Here is a 20,908-nt window from a genome sequence, read left to right as displayed (position 1 = left end):
CTCGGATGTCCTATCATTTCCATGGAAACATGTTATTATTGTGTCCAATATTACGGGCAAATTCCTGTGTCTGATTGGATTTGATTTCCATTATATCTCTATGTCACACTCCACAATTAACACATCACTTAGCATCGCCAGGGTGGACAGCTTAAAAATACTTTCACTTAATATAAAAGGTCTTAATCAACCTGTTAAACACCAGAAGATCCTGGACTACCTCCGAAGACAAAGAGGAGATGTTTTCCTGTTACAGGAATCTAAAATTGATGCTAAACAATTCAATACACTTAGGAACAAATTCTATGTTGAAGTGGTAGGGTCTGAAGCAATAGGCAACAAAAATGGCGTGTTAACACTGGTAGCAAAAAAATCAAATGTTGATTTGCTCTCCTTCACGGCTGATACTAATGGGAGGTGGGTCACAACTAAGCTGCTCAAAGATGACACAGAATTTTATGTTACAAATGTTTATGCCCCTAACACCAGTGACTTAAATTTCTGGACAGACCTCACTAAACAAATTGAAACTATTCCCGATTCAGCTGTACATATCCTCGCAGGTGATTTTAATTTACCCCTTGACCCAACTATTGATAGGGATTCCCGATGTACCTTCCGTGGCAATAAATCTCACAAAGCATTTACTAACCTTTGTACTCGCTTTAACTTAGTGGACTCGTGGCGGTTGAAACACCCTGCCGGGAGAGAATACACATTTTACTCATCTCCACACGATTCGTATTCCCGTATTGATTATCTACTCATTACAAAAAATGGCATTCCCAGAATAGAGGAGACAACGATAGAACCCAGGGTTCTATCTGATCACTCGTGTATCTCACTGTCCATCTCTAATGTGAAACCGTCTACCCGTGAATCTATTTAGCGACTAAATGAGGAGGTACTAGAGAAGGAGCAACATCGGTCTGCCATGGAATCTGCCATCAAAATGTATCTGGAACATAATAAGAGGGGAGACACTTCTGACCTAACGCGCTGGGAAGCCTTGAAAAGTACCGTCAGGGGAGTTATTATCAAAATCAGATCAGCCATAAACAAAGATCACAATAAGGCCCTAGAAGAATTAGAAAGAGAGATATCTGCCCTAGAGAACAGACACCTGCTTGATAGGAACGATGCTACACTGAATAAGTTGGCCAACAAGAAATATGAATACAATAAAATTGTAAGTAAAAGAGCAGGGATCTGGCTAAATAGGAGGAAACAGTTTAAACTCTGTGAATCAAACAAAGGGGGCAAGAGCCAGGCCGCATACTTAAAATTTAAGGTGCAGAAAAACACAATTAATTCCATTAATGATCAAACTGGAGTGACCCACTCGGACCCTGACAAGATCGCAGATATATTTAAAGACTTATGAAAACCTTTACGCAAAGAATAAAGAGTTGGAAGAAGCCAAAATCTAAGACTACTTAGAGGAGTGCGACCTGCCGTCTTTCTCCCCTGATGACCAATCCGACCGTAATAGTCCAATCTCGATCTTAGAATTTGAGAAAGCAATCAAATCGTTAAAATGCGGAAAGGCCCCCGGCCCAGACGGGTTTAGTGCTAAATTCTATAAGTGCCTCCCTTCTCTCTTATCACAACCACTCTTACACCTGTTTCAGGAACTCAACAACACGGGGGAAGTAAAGGGCGCACTATCTGAAGCTATCATTGCCGTCCTGCCTAAGGAGGGGAAAGACCCAACACTCCCTAAAAACTATAGGCCTATCTCCCTTATCAACCTCGAGTGTAAGCTTTTAGCCATGATCCTGGCCAACCGTCTCCAGAAAGTTCTACCCAAGCTTATCCACCCATCTCAAGCAGGTTTTTTTAAAATACAGGCTATCTAGTGATAATACCAGGACACTACCACATGTACTCGAAAAACATAGCTCATTACCACCCCCATAGCAGCGATAACGCTTGATGCCGAAAAGGCTTTCGATAAAGTAGATTGGAAATATCTGGAGGCAGTGTTAAATAAATTTAATCTGGTGAAGACCTTCACGAGGATGGTAATGTCCCTTTATTCCTGCCCCTCGGCTAGAGTTAGAGCGGGGGGCTCGTTCTCCTCATCATTCCGATTACAACAAGGAACCAGACAAGGGTGCCCCCTCTCCCCTTCATTATTCCTACTTGCAATTGAACCATTTCTTCATCACATACGGAATAATGATGGCATTTTGGGAATCCCCTTTAAAGACTGTACGATAAAGCTAACTGCCTATGCGGATGACGTTCTGGTTGTATCGGAAAAAGCCGAGGAGGCTTTACCTGCCCTCATGTCTACTATTAACGAGTTCTCGCGGGTATCAGGGTATAAATTAAACAAAGATAAAACGGAAGTTAAACTATTAAATAATCTGGGCAATAAGGATGTATTGGGGAGCGCTGGCCTAACTTGCCAACCGAACTGCTTCAAGTACCTGGGGTTAGACTTTGATAAGGACTTAATTTTTACACTACAAATTAACGAAAATCTGACACTGAAAAAATCTCCACACTGCTAGATGGGTGGTCTCCTAAATACCTCTCATGGTGGGGCAGGGCCGAAACCCTGAAAATGATGGTGCCTCCACTGGTAAATTACCTGGCAAGTATGCTGCCGATTACTTTTTCGGAAGACTTTTTAAATAAGGTCGACAAGCTTTTTGGTACTTTCCTTTGGCAGGGGAAGAAACCCAGGATATCAATGACGAAGCTACAGCTATCTAAAGAAAAAGGCGGCCTGGGTCTCCCCAGCTTCAGAAATTACCAAACTGCATTCCTATGTAAACAGGGTGCACACTGGCTGATTATACCCCGCTGTGGTTGGACATTGAGAAATCCCTCATCGATAATGTTCCCCTTCCTGGCTTACTCACTATGGATCTCTCTCATCTGTCTCACTCTAAATACATTCTGCTTAACACAAGATGTGCTCTCTTAAGACTAGACCAGTCCCACAAATCCAACTTAAAAATCAAAAAATCTACCCTGGTGGCCTTGTGGCGGAATCCCTCCCTTAAGATTGAGGGGAAACCCCTCCACTGCAAATCTTGGTCTGAGAAAGGCATCAATTTAGTGAGTGACCTATATGACGGGACACATCCTTTACCGTTCTCCTCGCTCCAGTCTCTACATAATCTTGCACCTATAGATTTCACCCAGCCCTCGTCTGACTTGCACCCTTCTCCCCATAAGCCTTGCACCCTTCTCCCCCTCCGCCTTGCACCCTTCTCCACTTCCACCTTGCACCCTTCTCCCCCTCTGCCTTGCACCCTTCTCCACCTTGCACCTTTCTCCCTTTCCGCCTTGCACCCTTCTCCCCCTCCGCCTTGTACCCTTCTCCCCCTCCACCTTGTACCCTTCTCCCCCTCCGCCTTGCACCCTTTCTCAACCCTCTGCCTTGCACCCTTCTCCCCTTCGCCTTGCACCCTGCTCCCCTTCACCTTGCACTCTTCTCCCCCTCCACCTTGCCCGTACTCCCCCTCTGCCTTTCACCCTCCGCCTTGCACCCTTCTCCGCCTCCACCCTGTACACTTATCCACCTTGCACCCTTCTACTCCTCCGCCTTGCACCCTTCTCCCCCTCCGCCTTGCACCCTTCTCCCCTTCCACCTTGCACCCTTCTCTCCTTTCGCCTTGCACCCTTCCACCTTGCACACTTCTCCCCTTCCACCGTGCACCCTTCCCCCCTGCCTTGCACCCTTTTCCCCTCCGCCTTGCATCCTTCTTCCCTCTGCCTTGCACCCTTCTACCCCTCCGCCTTGTACCCTTCTCCCCCTCCACCTTGTACCCTTCTCCCCCTCCACCTTGTACCCTTCTCCACCTCCGCCTTGCACCCTTCTCTACCTTGCACCCTTCTCCCCTCTGCCTTGCACCCTTCTCCCCTCTGCCTTGCACTCCTCTGCCCTCCGCCTTGCACCCTTCTCCCCTCCGCCTTACATCCAAGCATTGGCATAGCCAATAGGTCTCGTTTTTGGGACCTTATAAGTATTTAGTTAAGCAGCACAATATCCTTGGTGGAACAACACCAACTGTTTCATGGCTAAACACTTATAAGGTCCCAAAGGCGAGACCTATTGGCTATGCCAATGCTTGTTTTACAAGCGACTGGTGTTTGGAGAGTTTTGTGGTGGTCCTTCGGTTGATTTAATACACTTCACCCTTTAATCCATTTATACAGAAAACTTTGTTACTCTTTGAAATATTGTATCGTTTTGTTGGATGGTATCCTTGTATCCCAGAGCTACCCGCAGAGCTCAATCTGCCCTGACCCATAGTTTTAAATTAGGTTTCCTGATGTACGGAATGCTCCGATGGGCTGAGGAATTCTGTTACCGAAGCAGACTCCGAACCACCCTGACTAGCTGTTTGAGATCCTGATTCGTAGAATCTACCCACAACAGCCATGACACCAAACTATAATAAAACACTGACATTTTTTGGCCCTGGTTTTAGGCATTCACCTGGAAGAGCAGAAGTCACATTAACAAGTGAACAATACGGACATATATTTGGTCCAAGAGTGGTGATTTAAATATGGTCACATTGTTACACGTCGTGTCATTACCTTCTTTAAAATAGAGCGTAGGTAAGAGCCACACCATTTGCGTCTTCTATTCTCACTTTCCGCTATATTTCTGACGACGGTGTGTTACGTCAAGAGATGCGGCTATTCTTTGGGGACAGAACGTTATTATGCATGACATCTGGGCACTCGTATTTCTATTACTAACGTGCGCTCAATCACCGTTACCGAAATCATTAGGCCTACGCTCCTAGCTTGATTCCCTTCCATGAGCGTCTCATTAACGGTACTTTCACACCCACTGCGGGCTGTTCACGTCTGTTCACGCCTATACTTTTTCAACTTTTGTGCACTTTGTTCACAATGCGACACAGTTTCACATGCTGGATTATTTGGCTGCATACACTGCTGATTTTTGGAGCGTTTTGATATTTATGATGGTCACAAGAATTAGCATAGCCAATAGGTCTCGCCTTTAGGACCTTATAAGTGTTTAGCCATGCAAGTTGATGTTGTTGCACCGAGGATATTGTGCTGCATAACTAAACACTTAAGGTCCCAAAAGCGAGACCTATTGGCTATGCGAATGCTTGTTATTTATGTATGTACCATCAAACAGCGGTAACATTGCTATACCATTCGAGTATGATAAAATCAATAAAATTGTGTTAAAAAAAAAGTTCTTGAAAGGTCAGTGAAGGCAGCACAACCCCCCCCCCCCCACCCCACCACACACACACACACACAAATCCTGATTTTCCAACACTCTGGCCATTCCACCAGCGTGGCTCCTGTCCCTCGTTGGTGCAAGGGTCCCTTTCCTCTGGTTCACTGGGAGGCTCCTGGGTAGAGGGAATTGGGACTTTCCTCTCAGGGACTCTGGGCAAGGGAAGGAGGAAGAAATATCGACCCGATGGTTGCCCCATAGGAGGAGAGAAAGTAGAGCCTTCCCCTGGAGCTGAAAAGATCATTGCATATAAATGTTTACATCAGATTTATCTTTTTCGCGTGTTCGTTGTTATTGCTTTTAAAAATTAAGAAGACATGTTCAAAATGACTGAGTATGTTTAATTAACTAGAGCCTACGATTTGAATATCGTCGTTTAACGCGTCGTTTAACACCACTTTTCTTTTCCAGTGTCACAACGGGCGTTCAGGCATTTAGCAGCTGCAGTGGTGAAGATTTTAACATATTTGTTTTGACATTTGGTGCAAGCTGTCTTTTGAACCTGCCGAATCTTAAAGCAAGAGTTAACCCTGCACTTTGTGGAAACAGGGTGGTAGACAAAGGAGAAGCATGCGATTGCGGCTCAGCCACAGTATGTATTGTAATAATACTTTTTATAGATTCACTTATCATTAACATTTTGCATAACAGAGCGTTGCTAGAGTATAAATTGTTTCTAATCTATTTTGCTAAAACAAATTATTATGACCGTAAAAATCCATGGGCTATATTACCATGGTATTCCGCTTTACACTTGATTAGGGAAATCAAATGAAAAATTTCCTAGTACACATGAAGGAAAGTTTCAATTCTTTCAATGACACAGTAGTGAGGATTATGCTCTCTTTTCTTTATTTCCAAACTCCAACAGTGTTTAACTTTAACATAAAAAACTATCTTTCCGAAGAGTCTGAGGGAAAGGTCAACAAGAAGGTGAACCAATCAGCAGTCCCGAGCTCCCTGAAAGGCACTGGGCTTCTGGGATACTTCCTCTTTCTTGATTTCGACATTCTGCCAGTCATCGAATTCCGCTATTCCATTTTAGCAGGTTCTGAGCCTACAAGAAGCCAGAGGGATCGAGGATGAACCTGAACTTGCACATCCTGGGATCACTCAAGCAATAGTCAAAGCGAGCAAAGCAGAACCATAGAAGAAATTCATTATATTACTAACTACAACAATAGTCAATAAAGCATTGTAAGCCAACTTAAAGTATATTCATCCTATACGTTGATCCAGAACACCGTCATCCTTGTCTCTCTTAGACTGGGCTGGAAAAAGAGGTGACTGATTACCTCAGGAAACTCCGGGCGGTAATAATTCTCGACTCCGTATCCTTAATATAATTGAAACTTTCCGTCATGTGTACTAGGAAACTTTTGATTCTATGGCAGGACTGGAGGTGAGGATTATGCTCGTTCTAAGCTTGTCAACCACCAGAGAGGCCATGTCCACGACTGGTTTGAAATTGAATGTTTTTGAACATGGAATCTGAAGACCAGTCTGCAGCATTGATTATATCTTCAAGGTGGGGCCTAGTGAAACCACCTTAGAGGCCACCGCTCCCCTGGCTGAGTGTGAGACATGTCAATGCCCGCCTCTTGCATGACCCATCTGTACCAGCTATCTATGGTGGGAGAAGAGACTGCTTTGAAAGGTTTCCTGAGAGAAATCAATAACTGGGTCTCGCCGGGCAGTGATGCTCATCTTTCATGTTTTCGTAAGCTTTTAAACAGCGCACCACACACAGTTTGGGGTGTCTGTCACATGCAGGATATGAAATTGCCCTGGACCCTGTCTTTGTGCGTCTGGAAATATGGAAGGTGACCCTCCGGGGTAAAACACTGACCAGAGAGGGCTAGGGCCCTCACGTCAGACACTCTCCTACAAGAGACAAGGTGCAAGAGCATGGCAAGTTTTGCCGATAACTCTTTCCTTGAGAGAGATGTATTAGCTTGCCACGTCTTAAAAAGGGAGAACACCTTGTTAATGTCCCATAGCTTAGAGTATCTGGGCTGTGGTATAAGTGATAGACGGATACCTCTCATGAGCTTGCAAACAAACGGATACTTGCCTACAGCTACCCCTTGGACAAGGGCATGGCACGCTGAAACCGCTGATCTGTAGTAATTGATAGTGTGGTAAGCCAAACCTTCAGAAGCCAGACAATTTAGGATGTAGACCACTTCAAACCCCACGGCATCTTGATCTCTCCTAAGGCACCAACCCACCCACTTGGACCAGGCTGATCCCGTAGCGCTTGCTGGTGCCCTCTGCCCTGGCAGCTGCCAGCATCCTTTGAGCCTCTTGTGATAGGCCATGGAGTCTCCAATGTTGCCGGAAATCCGCCAGGCCATGAGAGGCATCCGGATCTGGAGGATCAGAGCATAGGGACCTCCCTGGGGATCCAGAAGGATATTCTGATCTTGGGGTAAAAGGATTGGAGAATCCCAGGAAAGTTCCAGAAGAACTGGAAACCATACTTGTGACCTCCAGTTGGACGTGATCAGCACTACTTTCGCTTGCTGTCTGCGGACCTGAGTCTATAGGTGCATTATCATGGCAAATGGTGGGAAGGCATAACCTGCCTCCTTCCACCAGTCCTGGAGGAAGGCTCCCGTGGCTGCGGCCGGAGGGTCCGACTTCCAGCTGAAGAACTTGGGAAGTTGATGATCTAGGCAAGAGGCAAACAGGTCCACCGATAATGGACCCCACAAAACAGTAGTCTCTGAAAGATTGCTAGAGGCTTATATCTGTCCATGCCCTGGAGCACCAATCCGCTATCACATTGGACGCTCCAGGAAGGTACTCCGCTGACACGAGACATTTCGGTTAAGGCAAAGTGTCCAAAATTCCTTGTCCCTGTCCGCTAATGCTTTGGACTTGGTGCCACCCAGTTGGTTTATATACTTGACCGCCGAGATACTGTCCATCTTAAGGAGTACATTGCAGCTGACCTTGTCTTTGGTCAGTTGTTATGAACAGAGGGGTCCCCCACTTATATGGAGTTGGTAAGAAAAAAGGAAAATCAACAAATATTTCAAAAGGTTTAGAGAAAGATTCATCAAAAAAGGTTTTGGAAATGCATTGTTTTATTCACTATGCATCCATATCGTCACAGTCACGTAATTCATTTGTGAATATCAGAGTACATACTTAATTTGTCATAAGTTTATGTGCCCATAGGGAGAAGGAAAAGGGAAAGGAAGGTAGTAAAGTTAGCATAGAATTGTGACTCACTATACATTTAATAGAAACAAAATTACATTGAAATTCATGTATGAGTTCAAAATGATCCCTATCCACAACAGGGTCATATACAATGTCCGCAATGTCTGGTGCTTGTTCAGAAAAGTTCAAGCTCCTATAAAGCCGTGTGTATCATGCTGGTACTAGGAGTTGAAGATGGGTAGAGGAACAGTCTACGTTTCGACCCAGGAATCGATGTAGGATAGTTGATCCTTACAGAGAGGGTCTTCTTCAGGACATACGGGGTGGGGGGATGGGCAAGCCTCCTAGGGTTAAAGGAGAGTAGAGTCAGACTTTACTTAATGTCGGGCAAAAATGTCCCTAAGATAACCGTAGCGGGGAAAGTAACAGGCCGCCCGGGAACAGCGTTAAAAACATACTGAGGACTATAGAGGTTGTCTGTGAGGACTGTTACCTGCTGTGTATTGCAAGTAAGCGTATGACCAGTACGGTCACAAACAAGTCGTAGGGTTACGGATTGTGGATATCTAAATTTCAATCGGTATGGTCCAAATCTAAAAAGGAACATAAGAATTTTTTAAAAAAACATTTAAAAAAAAAAAAAAAAAAAAATAAATAAAAATGACCACCACTTAGAGCAAACCACAATGCTATTCACTCTAAGCCAACTATATCCGGTCATACCTTAGTTAGAAGTTTCAAGTAGTGCAGAGAGGAACTATCTTTGTGTGTCAGAAACGGCTCAACTGATTTCCGAGTCCGTATCTAAAGTAAAGAGAACAAGGGGGGACTGATTTGATAAATGAGCTGCCCCACCGTAAATACTATAATGGTGGCAGATGTCCAAAAAAGAGGGGGGGGTTGTGTTATGTCTTACCCATGAGAGCCGGTCCTGCAGCGTGGGACGGGTGTCTCAGAAGAGCGACTCCAAAGTGCTCGTGCCTGGAGGGGGCGGGGGTGGGGGCGAGCTTGAATGACTTCGCCGTCGTATCTGAGTCAATAGAGTGAATCGGCGGTTAATATTAAAGTAAACAAGGTTTTTTGGGGGAGTGCGTAATAGTTTAGAAGCATTTACCTCTCAGTGCGTCTCCGAGGTGTTCGGGCCCGGAGGGGGCGGGGGTGGGGCGGTCTCAAGTGACTTCGCCGTTGTATCTGAATCAGTAAAGTGAATCAGCGGTTAGATTGCATTGCATTAACCAAGGGGCTCCTCAAGGAGGCGTGATTGTTAAGGGCATTTACCTCTTAATGTAATTCTCTCTGCAGTGACCGGGATTCCTCGCGGACAAACACAGCTCCGTAACCAGGAAGTGTCCTGGCGGGGGGCGTGGCAACTCAATATATATGGAGTTAGCAAGGTAAAGGAAGGACTAAAATTAAGTAACCTAGCAACCGTCTTGATGTAAACAAATATACACGGAGTCAGCACGTTAAGGGAAGGGCTTAAAATCAGTAACCTAGCAACCGTCTTAGTGTGAACAAATGGCGGACCAACTCACTGGACATAGTGTGGATGTTGAAAATATATGTATTCTAAACATAATGTATATAAACAATATATATAACAACGAAGTCCATGATTTATCCTGCCATACAGCAAAGGTATTGATCTCAGACACCACGTGTATTCATAATGTACATTGTATTCGCTAAAGCGAGTAGGACATATGACTCAATTATCCCTTATTGGCATGGACCTGCCGACAAGGCGGTCAAATGCATGATCAAAGGTTGGGTCACTACCTTATATTGGATTTGATGGTAAAGTCAAATAACATACGATAACACACTGATGGTCGAATATCTAACAGATATATAAGTTACCACATTGGACATTCCGATAGTGTAGAAGTTGAATTGAGATAATTAGCATGAACCTGCCAACATGGCGGTTAAATGCTATGGAACAGATCTGGAATCAGTAAGGTTGGTTGATGTGCATGTACCTACCAACAAGGTGGTAAAAATGCACATAAATAACCAAAGTTCTTAAGGGTATCATAAATTGGCCAGTTGGGCAAAGGTATTCTCAGATTCATTTAACCCATTGTTCACTGAGTTGAAAAAAGTTATCCATTTCAATTCCCTGACGTTCAGAATCGGGGCTATACTACCTCCCCTAGGACCCAGTTTGACCTGTTCTAGGATGACCCATCTCAGGCTTTCTGGTAAATGGTTCTTAGCAATACAGTGTTCTACCATCGGGGCCCCCTGTACCTTGCATTTGATCCTACTGCAGTGTTGGAGAAACCTCACTTTTGCACGTTGTTGTGTCTGTCCAACGTAGGGTAAATCACATGGACATATAATGCAGTATATCACATTGGTTGTGTTACAGTTAGTATGAGATTTGAGAGTTACTCGTAGTTGTTTGTGAATGAATTCTTTTGTTTGAATGGTCGCGGGGCATGCTTTACAGGAACCACATCTGAAGTGTCCCATGATTGGAGGGAGATTCCACATTGCGGTGATTGTGGGTTCTGCAATGGTGTCCAGGAGTGAACAGACCACATGGTCACGAATGTTCTTCGCCTTCTTAAAGGAATGTAATGGCAGATTTTTACTGTCAAGGTCCTCCGAAATCAAATTCCAATGTTTATTAATCACCTTCTTTATGGAATTACTCTGGGTGGAAAAAGTTGTCACACAAATTAAGCGTTCTTCTGTGTTGCTTTTGTGCTCCATCGGCTGTAACAGGATATCTCGGTGATTGAACCATGCTCTTTTCCTGGCCTTTGTGGTTAAGCGTTTTGGATAGCCACGTTCTATTAGCCGCGCCTTTAGGACTTCCGATTGTTCCATGTAGTCCTCTTGCTTGCTGCAATTTCGGCGTATTCGCAAGAATTGCCCGAAAGGCAGATTGTCCCTAAGACCTCTGGGGTGGTGACTAGAGTATTGGAGCAGCGAGTTCCTTTCCGTCGGCTTCCGAAACAGAGTCGTATGTAGTACATCATCCTCAGCGATGATGGTGATGTCTAAGAAATTCACAGATGTTTTGTCATATTGAATGGTGAACTGAATATCCTGAGATCTTCTATTTAGCCAATTGTGGAAGTCTTGAATTCCTGTCTCAGTACCTGTCCAGATTAGGAGAATATCGTCGATATATCTCATCCACATACGTATGTTCGATCTGTATGGATTGATGTCATTCAACACAAAAGTCTCTTCAAATGTAGACATGAAGATTATGGCTAGGTCCGGCGCAAAGGCAGCCCCCATAGCCACCCCTTTGGTCTGTAGGTAAAAGAGATTTTGAAATATGAAGAAGTTCTTCTTCATGGCAATTCTGAGGAGCTGGACAATGAATGAAGTGGGTACCTGGACCGGGGCCTCTCTTTTGTTGAGTGCGAGTGTGGCCACGACAAGTGCTTCATCTTGGGGTATGCTTGTATAAAGTGACACAATGTCACACGTCGCCAGTAGCTCTTGTTGAGAATCGAATGGGCTTCCGTCCACCAAATTGATGGTGTGTGTAGTGTCCCGGATGTAGGTTGCGGTGTCTTCGGCTAGAGGTTTTAGAAAGAAGTCTATATATTTACATAGAGGTTCCAGTATCGAGCCACAGCCAGAGACAATTGGTCGTCCCGGTGGTCGATTCAAGTCTTTATGCACCTTTGGCAAAGTGTAAATTGTTGGTATCCTTGGATCTTTTTGATTCAGAAATCCAAATTCTTTATCCGATAAAAAACCTTGGTCCAGGCCCTCCTGAGTGGTTCTTAGTATTTCATTGGCCAAGTCTCTGGAGGGGTCACCAGGCAGTCTCCTGTAGCTGATCCCGTCTCCTAGTTGCCTCAGGATTTCATTCTTGTAGTCCTCCACATCCTGAACTACAATGGCACCGCCCTTGTCCGCGGGTTTGACAACCACGGTTTTGTTTTCTTTCAGGGACATTAACGCCAGTTTCTCAGCCCTACTCGTGTTGAACTTGATATATTTCCTTTCGTCCAGGATCCTCTTTACATCCCGTGTGACAAGGCTTTCATAGGCCAGGATTCGTTGGGTCATAGTATGGGTCGGCGGAACAAAAGTTGAAGGGACCCTGAGCCCAGTCGTGGAAGAGGGGCGTTGCATCGGTCTGTCTTTAAAGAAATATCTGAGTCTGATCTTTCGGAAAAAATTATGTAGTTCTGCCAGAGTGTTGAAAGTATTGGGTAATGCGGTAGGTACAAAAGATAACCCGCGATTAAGCACTCTCAGTTCTTCATTATTCAGTACATATTTCGAAATGTTGATCACAGGGGACGGTACATCTCTCACCACCTGTAATTCTTTCTGCGGGTCGATCTCTCCCCGTGTTCTTCTTGGGCCGGGAAGTTCACCTGTTTCGTCCCTCTGCCTCTGCCAGAATCCCATTCTTCCCTCGAGTTCTGTTGGCCTCTGCCCGACCCTCTGGTCCAGTTGTTGCCTCTTCCCCGTGGGGGTCTCCAACCACCTTGTCCTAAAAAAGAGTTCTGTTGGTAGAGGGGGCCGTATGTTCCTTGGTATCCGCTGGGTCCGGCTTGTTCTGTGTCTTCCCCCGAACTGTAAGAAGAGTCTGAGAAGGTTGTGAAGTTCCTTCTCCCTCCCCTGTAGGCACCACGTCCACGGTTGGTAAATCTACCCTGGGAGTCCTGTCGGTAATACTCTTCTTGAAGATAAGGATATGTCTTCTTCTTGTCATACAGTTTCAGGTCTCGTGCAAGTTTCTCCAATTTTTTCTTTATAGTCGTTGTTTCAAAGTCTTGTAATGTGGATACAAGTTTGGTGAGAGCTTCCTTGGAGTTAGTTAGGGTTGAGTCACTTGTTATTTCTGCCTTTAAATCAGCAATTTGTTTTGTTAGGACGGAAATTTGTTCATTGGCGGTTTCGATGCCAAGCACCATCCAGTGTCGCGAACAATTGTTCGCGACAAAACTGAAACCTTCCCTAAATTTAGGGACGTCGACAAAAATTGCCGGTTCCACCTTAACCTGTAAGCCTACAGGAATAATGTTAGACGTCAAGCATTGTGCAAGAAAATGTCCGTGCAATTTTGTTCTGATGAGTTTCTTCTCAAGGCGTTCCAGGTTACTGATTTTATCATTCAATGTGAAGTCCAAATTAGGTATATTAGATGAAAGAAAATTATTAGCTGGATCCGTAAGAAGTTGTTTAATATAGTCCTCAGTATAGGATAGAATTTCTTTGTCTGCCATTGAACATTGGTTATGAATCCCACAGTGATACACTTATTATTATTTGTGTAAAGGAGAAAACCTCGCAGACCAGCGTCTGCCCGAAGTATGTATTATAAAACAGGGTTGAACCCAGAAGTCAAAGGGACCTGGGTAGTTAATTGTTATGAACAGAGGGGTCCCCCACTTATATGGAGTTGGTAAGAAAAAAGGAAAATCAACAAATATTTCAAAAGGTTTAGAGAAAGATTCATCAAAAAGGTTTTGGAAATGCATTGTTTTATTCACTATGCATCCATATCGTCACAGTCACGTAATTCATTTGTGAATATCAGAGTACATACTTAATTTGTCATAAGTTTATGTGCCCATAGGGAGAAGGAAAAGGGAAAGGAAGGTAGTAAAGTTAGCATAGAATTGTGACTCACTATACATTTAATAGAAACAAAATTACATTGAAATTCATGTATGAGTTCAAAATGATCCCTATCCACAACAGGGTCATATACAATGTCCGCAATGTCTGGTGCTTGTTCAGAAAAGTTCAAGCTCCTATAAAGCCGTGTGTATCATGCTGGTACTAGGAGTTGAAGATGGGTAGAGGAACAGTCTACGTTTCGACCCAGGAATCGATGTAGGATAGTTGATCCTTACAGAGAGGGTCTTCTTCAGGACATACGGGGTGGGGGGATGGGCAAGCCTCCTAGGGTTAAAGGAGAGTAGAGTCAGACTTTACTTAATGTCGGGCAAAAATGTCCCTAAGATAACCGTAGCGGGGAAAGTAACAGGCCGCCCGGGAACAGCGTTAAAAACATACTGAGGACTATAGAGGTTGTCTGTGAGGACTGTTACCTGCTGTGTATTGCAAGTAAGCGTATGACCAGTACGGTCACAAACAAGTCGTAGGGTTACGGATTGTGGATATCTAAATTTCAATCGGTATGGTCCAAATCTAAAAAGGAACATAAGAATTTTTTAAAAAAACATTTTTAAAAAAAAAAAAAAAAAAAATGACCACCACTTAGAGCAAACCACAATGCTATTCACTCTAAGCCAACTATATCCGGTCATACCTTAGTTAGAAGTTTCAAGTAGTGCAGAGAGGAACTATCTTTGTGTGTCAGAAACGGCTCAACTGATTTCCGAGTCCGTATCTAAAGTAAAGAGAACAAGGGGGGACTGATTTGATAAATGAGCTGCCCCACCGTAAATACTATAATGGTGGCAGATGTCCAAAAAAGAGGGGGGGGTTGTGTTATGTCTTACCCATGAGAGCCGGTCCTGCAGCGTGGGACGGGTGTCTCAGAAGAGCGACTCCAAAGTGCTCGTGCCTGGAGGGGGCGGGGGTGGGGGCGAGCTTGAATGACTTCGCCGTCGTATCTGAGTCAATAGAGTGAATCGGCGGTTAATATTAAAGTAAACAAGGTTTTTTGGGGGAGTGCGTAATAGTTTAGAAGCATTTACCTCTCAGTGCGTCTCCGAGGTGTTCGGGCCCGGAGGGGGCGGGGGTGGGGCGGTCTCAAGTGACTTCGCCGTTGTATCTGAATCAGTAAAGTGAATCAGCGGTTAGATTGCATTGCATTAACCAAGGGGCTCCTCAAGGAGGCGTGATTGTTAAGGGCATTTACCTCTTAATGTAATTCTCTCTGCAGTGACCGGGATTCCTCGCGGACAAACACAGCTCCGTAACCAGGAAGTGTCCTGGCGGGGGGCGTGGCAACTCAATATATATGGAGTTAGCAAGGTAAAGGAAGGACTAAAATTAAGTAACCTAGCAACCGTCTTGATGTAAACAAATATACACGGAGTCAGCACGTTAAGGGAAGGGCTTAAAATCAGTAACCTAGCAACCGTCTTAGTGTGAACAAATGGCGGACCAACTCACTGGACATAGTGTGGATGTTGAAAATATATGTATTCTAAACATAATGTATATAAACAATATATATAACAACGAAGTCCATGATTTATCCTGCCATACAGCAAAGGTATTGATCTCAGACACCACGTGTATTCATAATGTACATTGTATTCGCTAAAGCGAGTAGGACATATGACTCAATTATCCCTTATTGGCATGGACCTGCCGACAAGGCGGTCAAATGCATGATCAAAGGTTGGGTCACTACCTTATATTGGATTTGATGGTAAAGTCAAATAACATACGATAACACACTGATGGTCGAATATCTAACAGATATATAAGTTACCACATTGGACATTCCGATAGTGTAGAAGTTGAATTGAGATAATTAGCATGAACCTGCCAACATGGCGGTTAAATGCTATGGAACAGATCTGGAATCAGTAAGGTTGGTTGATGTGCATGTACCTACCAACAAGGTGGTAAAAATGCACATAAATAACCAAAGTTCTTAAGGGTATCATAAATTGGCCAGTTGGGCAAAGGTATTCTCAGATTCATTTAACCCATTGTTCACTGAGTTGAAAAAAGTTATCCATTTCAATTCCCTGACGTTCAGAATCGGGGCTATACTACCTCCCCTAGGACCCAGTTTGACCTGTTCTAGGATGACCCATCTCAGGCTTTCTGGTAAATGGTTCTTAGCAATACAGTGTTCTACCATCGGGGCCCCCTGTACCTTGCATTTGATCCTACTGCAGTGTTGGAGAAACCTCACTTTTGCACGTTGTTGTGTCTGTCCAACGTAGGGTAAATCACATGGACATATAATGCAGTATATCACATTGGTTGTGTTACAGTTAGTATGAGATTTGAGAGTTACTCGTAGTTGTTTGTGAATGAATTCTTTTGTTTGAATGGTCGCGGGGCATGCTTTACAGGAACCACATCTGAAGTGTCCCATGATTGGAGGGAGATTCCACATTGCGGTGATTGTGGGTTCTGCAATGGTGTCCAGGAGTGAACAGACCACATGGTCACGAATGTTCTTCGCCTTCTTAAAGGAATGTAATGGCAGATTTTTACTGTCAAGGTCCTCCGAAATCAAATTCCAATGTTTATTAATCACCTTCTTTATGGAATTACTCTGGGTGGAAAAAGTTGTCACACAAATTAAGCGTTCTTCTGTGTTGCTTTTGTGCTCCATCGGCTGTAACAGGATATCTCGGTGATTGAACCATGCTCTTTTCCTGGCCTTTGTGGTTAAGCGTTTTGGATAGCCACGTTCTATTAGCCGCGCCTTTAGGACTTCCGATTGTTCCATGTAGTCCTCTTGCTTGCTGCAATTTCGGCGTATTCGCAAGAATTGCCCGAAAGGCAGATTGTCCCTAAGACCTCTGGGGTGGTGACTAGAGTATTGGAGCAGCGAGTTCCTTTCCGTCGGCTTCCGAAACAGAGTCGTATGTAGTACATCATCCTCAGCGATGATGGTGATGTCTAAGAAATTCACAGATGTTTTGTCATATTGAATGGTGAACTGAATATCCTGAGATCTTCTATTTAGCCAATTGTGGAAGTCTTGAATTCCTGTCTCAGTACCTGTCCAGATTAGGAGAATATCGTCGATATATCTCATCCACATACGTATGTTCGATCTGTATGGATTGATGTCATTCAACACAAAAGTCTCTTCAAATGTAGACATGAAGATTATGGCTAGGTCCGGCGCAAAGGCAGCCCCCATAGCCACCCCTTTGGTCTGTAGGTAAAAGAGATTTTGAAATATGAAGAAGTTCTTCTTCATGGCAATTCTGAGGAGCTGGACAATGAATGAAGTGGGTACCTGGACCGGGGCCTCTCTTTTGTTGAGTGCGAGTGTGGCCACGACAAGTGCTTCATCTTGGGGTATGCTTGTATAAAGTGACACAATGTCACACGTCGCCAGTAGCTCTTGTTGAGAATCGAATGGGCTTCCGTCCACCAAATTGATGGTGTGTGTAGTGTCCCGGATGTAGGTTGCGGTGTCTTCGGCTAGAGGTTTTAGAAAGAAGTCTATATATTTACATAGAGGTTCCAGTATCGAGCCACAGCCAGAGACAATTGGTCGTCCCGGTGGTCGATTCAAGTCTTTATGCACCTTTGGCAAAGTGTAAATTGTTGGTATCCTTGGATCTTTTTGATTCAGAAATCCAAATTCTTTATCCGATAAAAAACCTTGGTCCAGGCCCTCCTGAGTGGTTCTTAGTATTTCATTGGCCAAGTCTCTGGAGGGGTCACCAGGCAGTCTCCTGTAGCTGATCCCGTCTCCTAGTTGCCTCAGGATTTCATTCTTGTAGTCCTCCACATCCTGAACTACAATGGCACCGCCCTTGTCCGCGGGTTTGACAACCACGGTTTTGTTTTCTTTCAGGGACATTAACGCCAGTTTCTCAGCCCTACTCGTGTTGAACTTGATATATTTCCTTTCGTCCAGGATCCTCTTTACATCCCGTGTGACAAGGCTTTCATAGGCCAGGATTCGTTGGGTCATAGTATGGGTCGGCGGAACAAAAGTTGAAGGGACCCTGAGCCCAGTCGTGGAAGAGGGGCGTTGCATCGGTCTGTCTTTAAAGAAATATCTGAGTCTGATCTTTCGGAAAAAATTATGTAGTTCTGCCAGAGTGTTGAAAGTATTGGGTAATGCGGTAGGTACAAAAGATAACCCGCGATTAAGCACTCTCAGTTCTTCATTATTCAGTACATATTTCGAAATGTTGATCACAGGGGACGGTACATCTCTCACCACCTGTAATTCTTTCTGCGGGTCGATCTCTCCCCGTGTTCTTCTTGGGCCGGGAAGTTCACCTGTTTCGTCCCTCTGCCTCTGCCAGAATCCCATTCTTCCCTCGAGTTCTGTTGGCCTCTGCCCGACCCTCTGGTCCAGTTGTTGCCTCTTCCCCGTGGGGGTCTCCAACCACCTTGTCCTAAAAAAGAGTTCTGTTGGTAGAGGGGGCCGTATGTTCCTTGGTATCCGCTGGGTCCGGCTTGTTCTGTGTCTTCCCCCGAACTGTAAGAAGAGTCTGAGAAGGTTGTGAAGTTCCTTCTCCCTCCCCTGTAGGCACCACGTCCACGGTTGGTAAATCTACCCTGGGAGTCCTGTCGGTAATACTCTTCTTGAAGATAAGGATATGTCTTCTTCTTGTCATACAGTTTCAGGTCTCGTGCAAGTTTCTCCAATTTTTTCTTTATAGTCGTTGTTTCAAAGTCTTGTAATGTGGATACAAGTTTGGTGAGAGCTTCCTTGGAGTTAGTTAGGGTTGAGTCACTTGTTATTTCTGCCTTTAAATCAGCAATTTGTTTTGTTAGGACGGAAATTTGTTCATTGGCGGTTTCGATGCCAAGCACCATCCAGTGTCGCGAACAATTGTTCGCGACAAAACTGAAACCTTCCCTAAATTTAGGGACGTCGACAAAAATTGCCGGTTCCACCTTAACCTGTAAGCCTACAGGAATAATGTTAGACGTCAAGCATTGTGCAAGAAAATGTCCGTGCAATTTTGTTCTGATGAGTTTCTTCTCAAGGCGTTCCAGGTTACTGATTTTATCATTCAATGTGAAGTCCAAATTAGGTATATTAGATGAAAGAAAATTATTAGCTGGATCCGTAAGAAGTTGTTTAATATAGTCCTCAGTATAGGATAGAATATAGGAGAGAATCTCCCTCCAATCATGGGACACTTCAGATGTGGTTCCTGTAAAGCATGCCCCGCGACCATTCAAACAAAAGAATTCATTCACAAACAACTACGAGTAACTCTCAAATCTCATACTAACTGTAACACAACCAATGTGATATACTGCATTATATGTCCATGTGATTTACCCTACGTTGGACAGACACAACAACGTGCAAAAGTGAGGTTTCTCCAACACTGCAGTAGGATCAAATGCAAGGTACAGGGGGCCCCGATGGTAGAACACTGTATTGCTAAGAACCATTTACCAGAAAGCCTGAGATGGGTCATCCTAGAACAGGTCAAACTGGGTCCTAGGGGAGGTAGTATAGCCCCGATTCTGAACGTCAGGGAATTGAAATGGATAACTTTTTTCAACTCAGTGAACAATGGGTTAAATGAATCTGAGAATACCTTTGCCCAACTGGCCAATTTATGATACCCTTAAGAACTTTGGTTATTTATGTGCATTTTTACCACCTTGTTGGTAGGTACATGCACATCAACCAACCTTACTGATTCCAGATCTGTTCCATAGCATTTAACCGCCATGTTGGCAGGTTCATGCTAATTATCTCAATTCAACTTCTACACTATCGGAATGTCCAATGTGGTAACTTATATATCTGTTAGATATTCGACCATCAGTGTGTTATCGTATGTTATTTGACTTTACCATCAAATCCAATATAAGGTAGTGACCCAACCTTTGATCATGCATTTGACCGCCTTGTCGGCAGGTCCATGCCAATAAGGGATAATTGAGTCATATGTCCTACTCGCTTTAGCGAATACAATGTACATTATGAATACACGTGGTGTCTGAGATCAATACCTTTGCTGTATGGCAGGATAAATCATGGACTTCGTTGTTATATATATTGTTTATATACATTATGTTTAGAATACATATATTTTCAACATCCACACTATGTCCAGTGAGTTGGTCCGCCATTTGTTCACACTAAGACGGTTGCTAGGTTACTGATTTTAAGCCCTTCCCTTAACGTGCTGACTCCGTGTATATTTGTTTACATCAAGACGGTTGCTAGGTTACTTAATTTTAGTCCTTCCTTTACCTTGCTAACTCCATATATATTGAGTTGCCACGCCCCCCGCCAGGACACTTCCTGGTTACGGAGCTGTGTTTGTCCGCGAGGAATCCCGGTCACTGCAGAGAGAATTACATTAAGAGGTAAATGCCCTTAACAATCACGCCTCCTTGAGGAGCCCCTTGGTTAATGCAATGCAATCTAACCGCTGATTCACTTTACTGATTCAGATACAACGGCGAAGTCACTTGAGACCGCCCCACCCCCGCCCCCTCCGGGCCCGAACACCTCGGAGACGCACTGAGAGGTAAATGCTTCTAAACTATTACGCACTCCCCCAAAAAACCTTGTTTACTTTAATATTAACCGCCGATTCACTCTATTGACTCAGATACGACGGCGAAGTCATTCAAGCTCGCCCCCACCCCCGCCCCCTCCAGGCACGAGCACTTTGGAGTCGCTCTTCTGAGACACCCGTCCCACGCTGCAGGACCGGCTCTCATGGGTAAGACATAACACAACCCCCCCCTCTTTTTTGGACATCTGCCACCATTATAGTATTTACGGTGGGGCAGCTCATTTATCAAATCAGTCCCCCCTTGTTCTCTTTACTTTAGATACGGACTCGGAAATCAGTTGAGCCGTTTCTGACACACAAAGATAGTTCC

General features: G+C 44.4%; 1 protein-coding gene across 4 annotated transcripts in view; it reads left to right on the top strand.

Annotated features, from left to right (window-relative positions):
• The window catches only part of LOC144791082 (disintegrin and metalloproteinase domain-containing protein 9-like), a 2,835,950-nt gene that overhangs the window by 1,090,381 nt on the left and 1,724,661 nt on the right, over positions 1–20,908 (top strand). For all 4 annotated transcript variants that reach the window (XM_078665732.1, XM_078665731.1, XM_078665734.1 and 1 more), the window contains one exon: positions 5,660–5,840. In XM_078665732.1, the coding sequence (XP_078521858.1) occupies positions 5,660–5,840 (181 nt within the window). The remainder of the gene's footprint in view (positions 1–5,659; positions 5,841–20,908) is intronic.

This window comes from Lissotriton helveticus, chromosome 11 (assembly GCF_964261635.1).
Source record: "Lissotriton helveticus chromosome 11, aLisHel1.1, whole genome shotgun sequence".
Lineage (NCBI taxonomy): Eukaryota > Metazoa > Chordata > Amphibia > Caudata > Salamandridae > Lissotriton > Lissotriton helveticus.
This window is presented reverse-complemented; position numbering and strand designations above follow the sequence as displayed.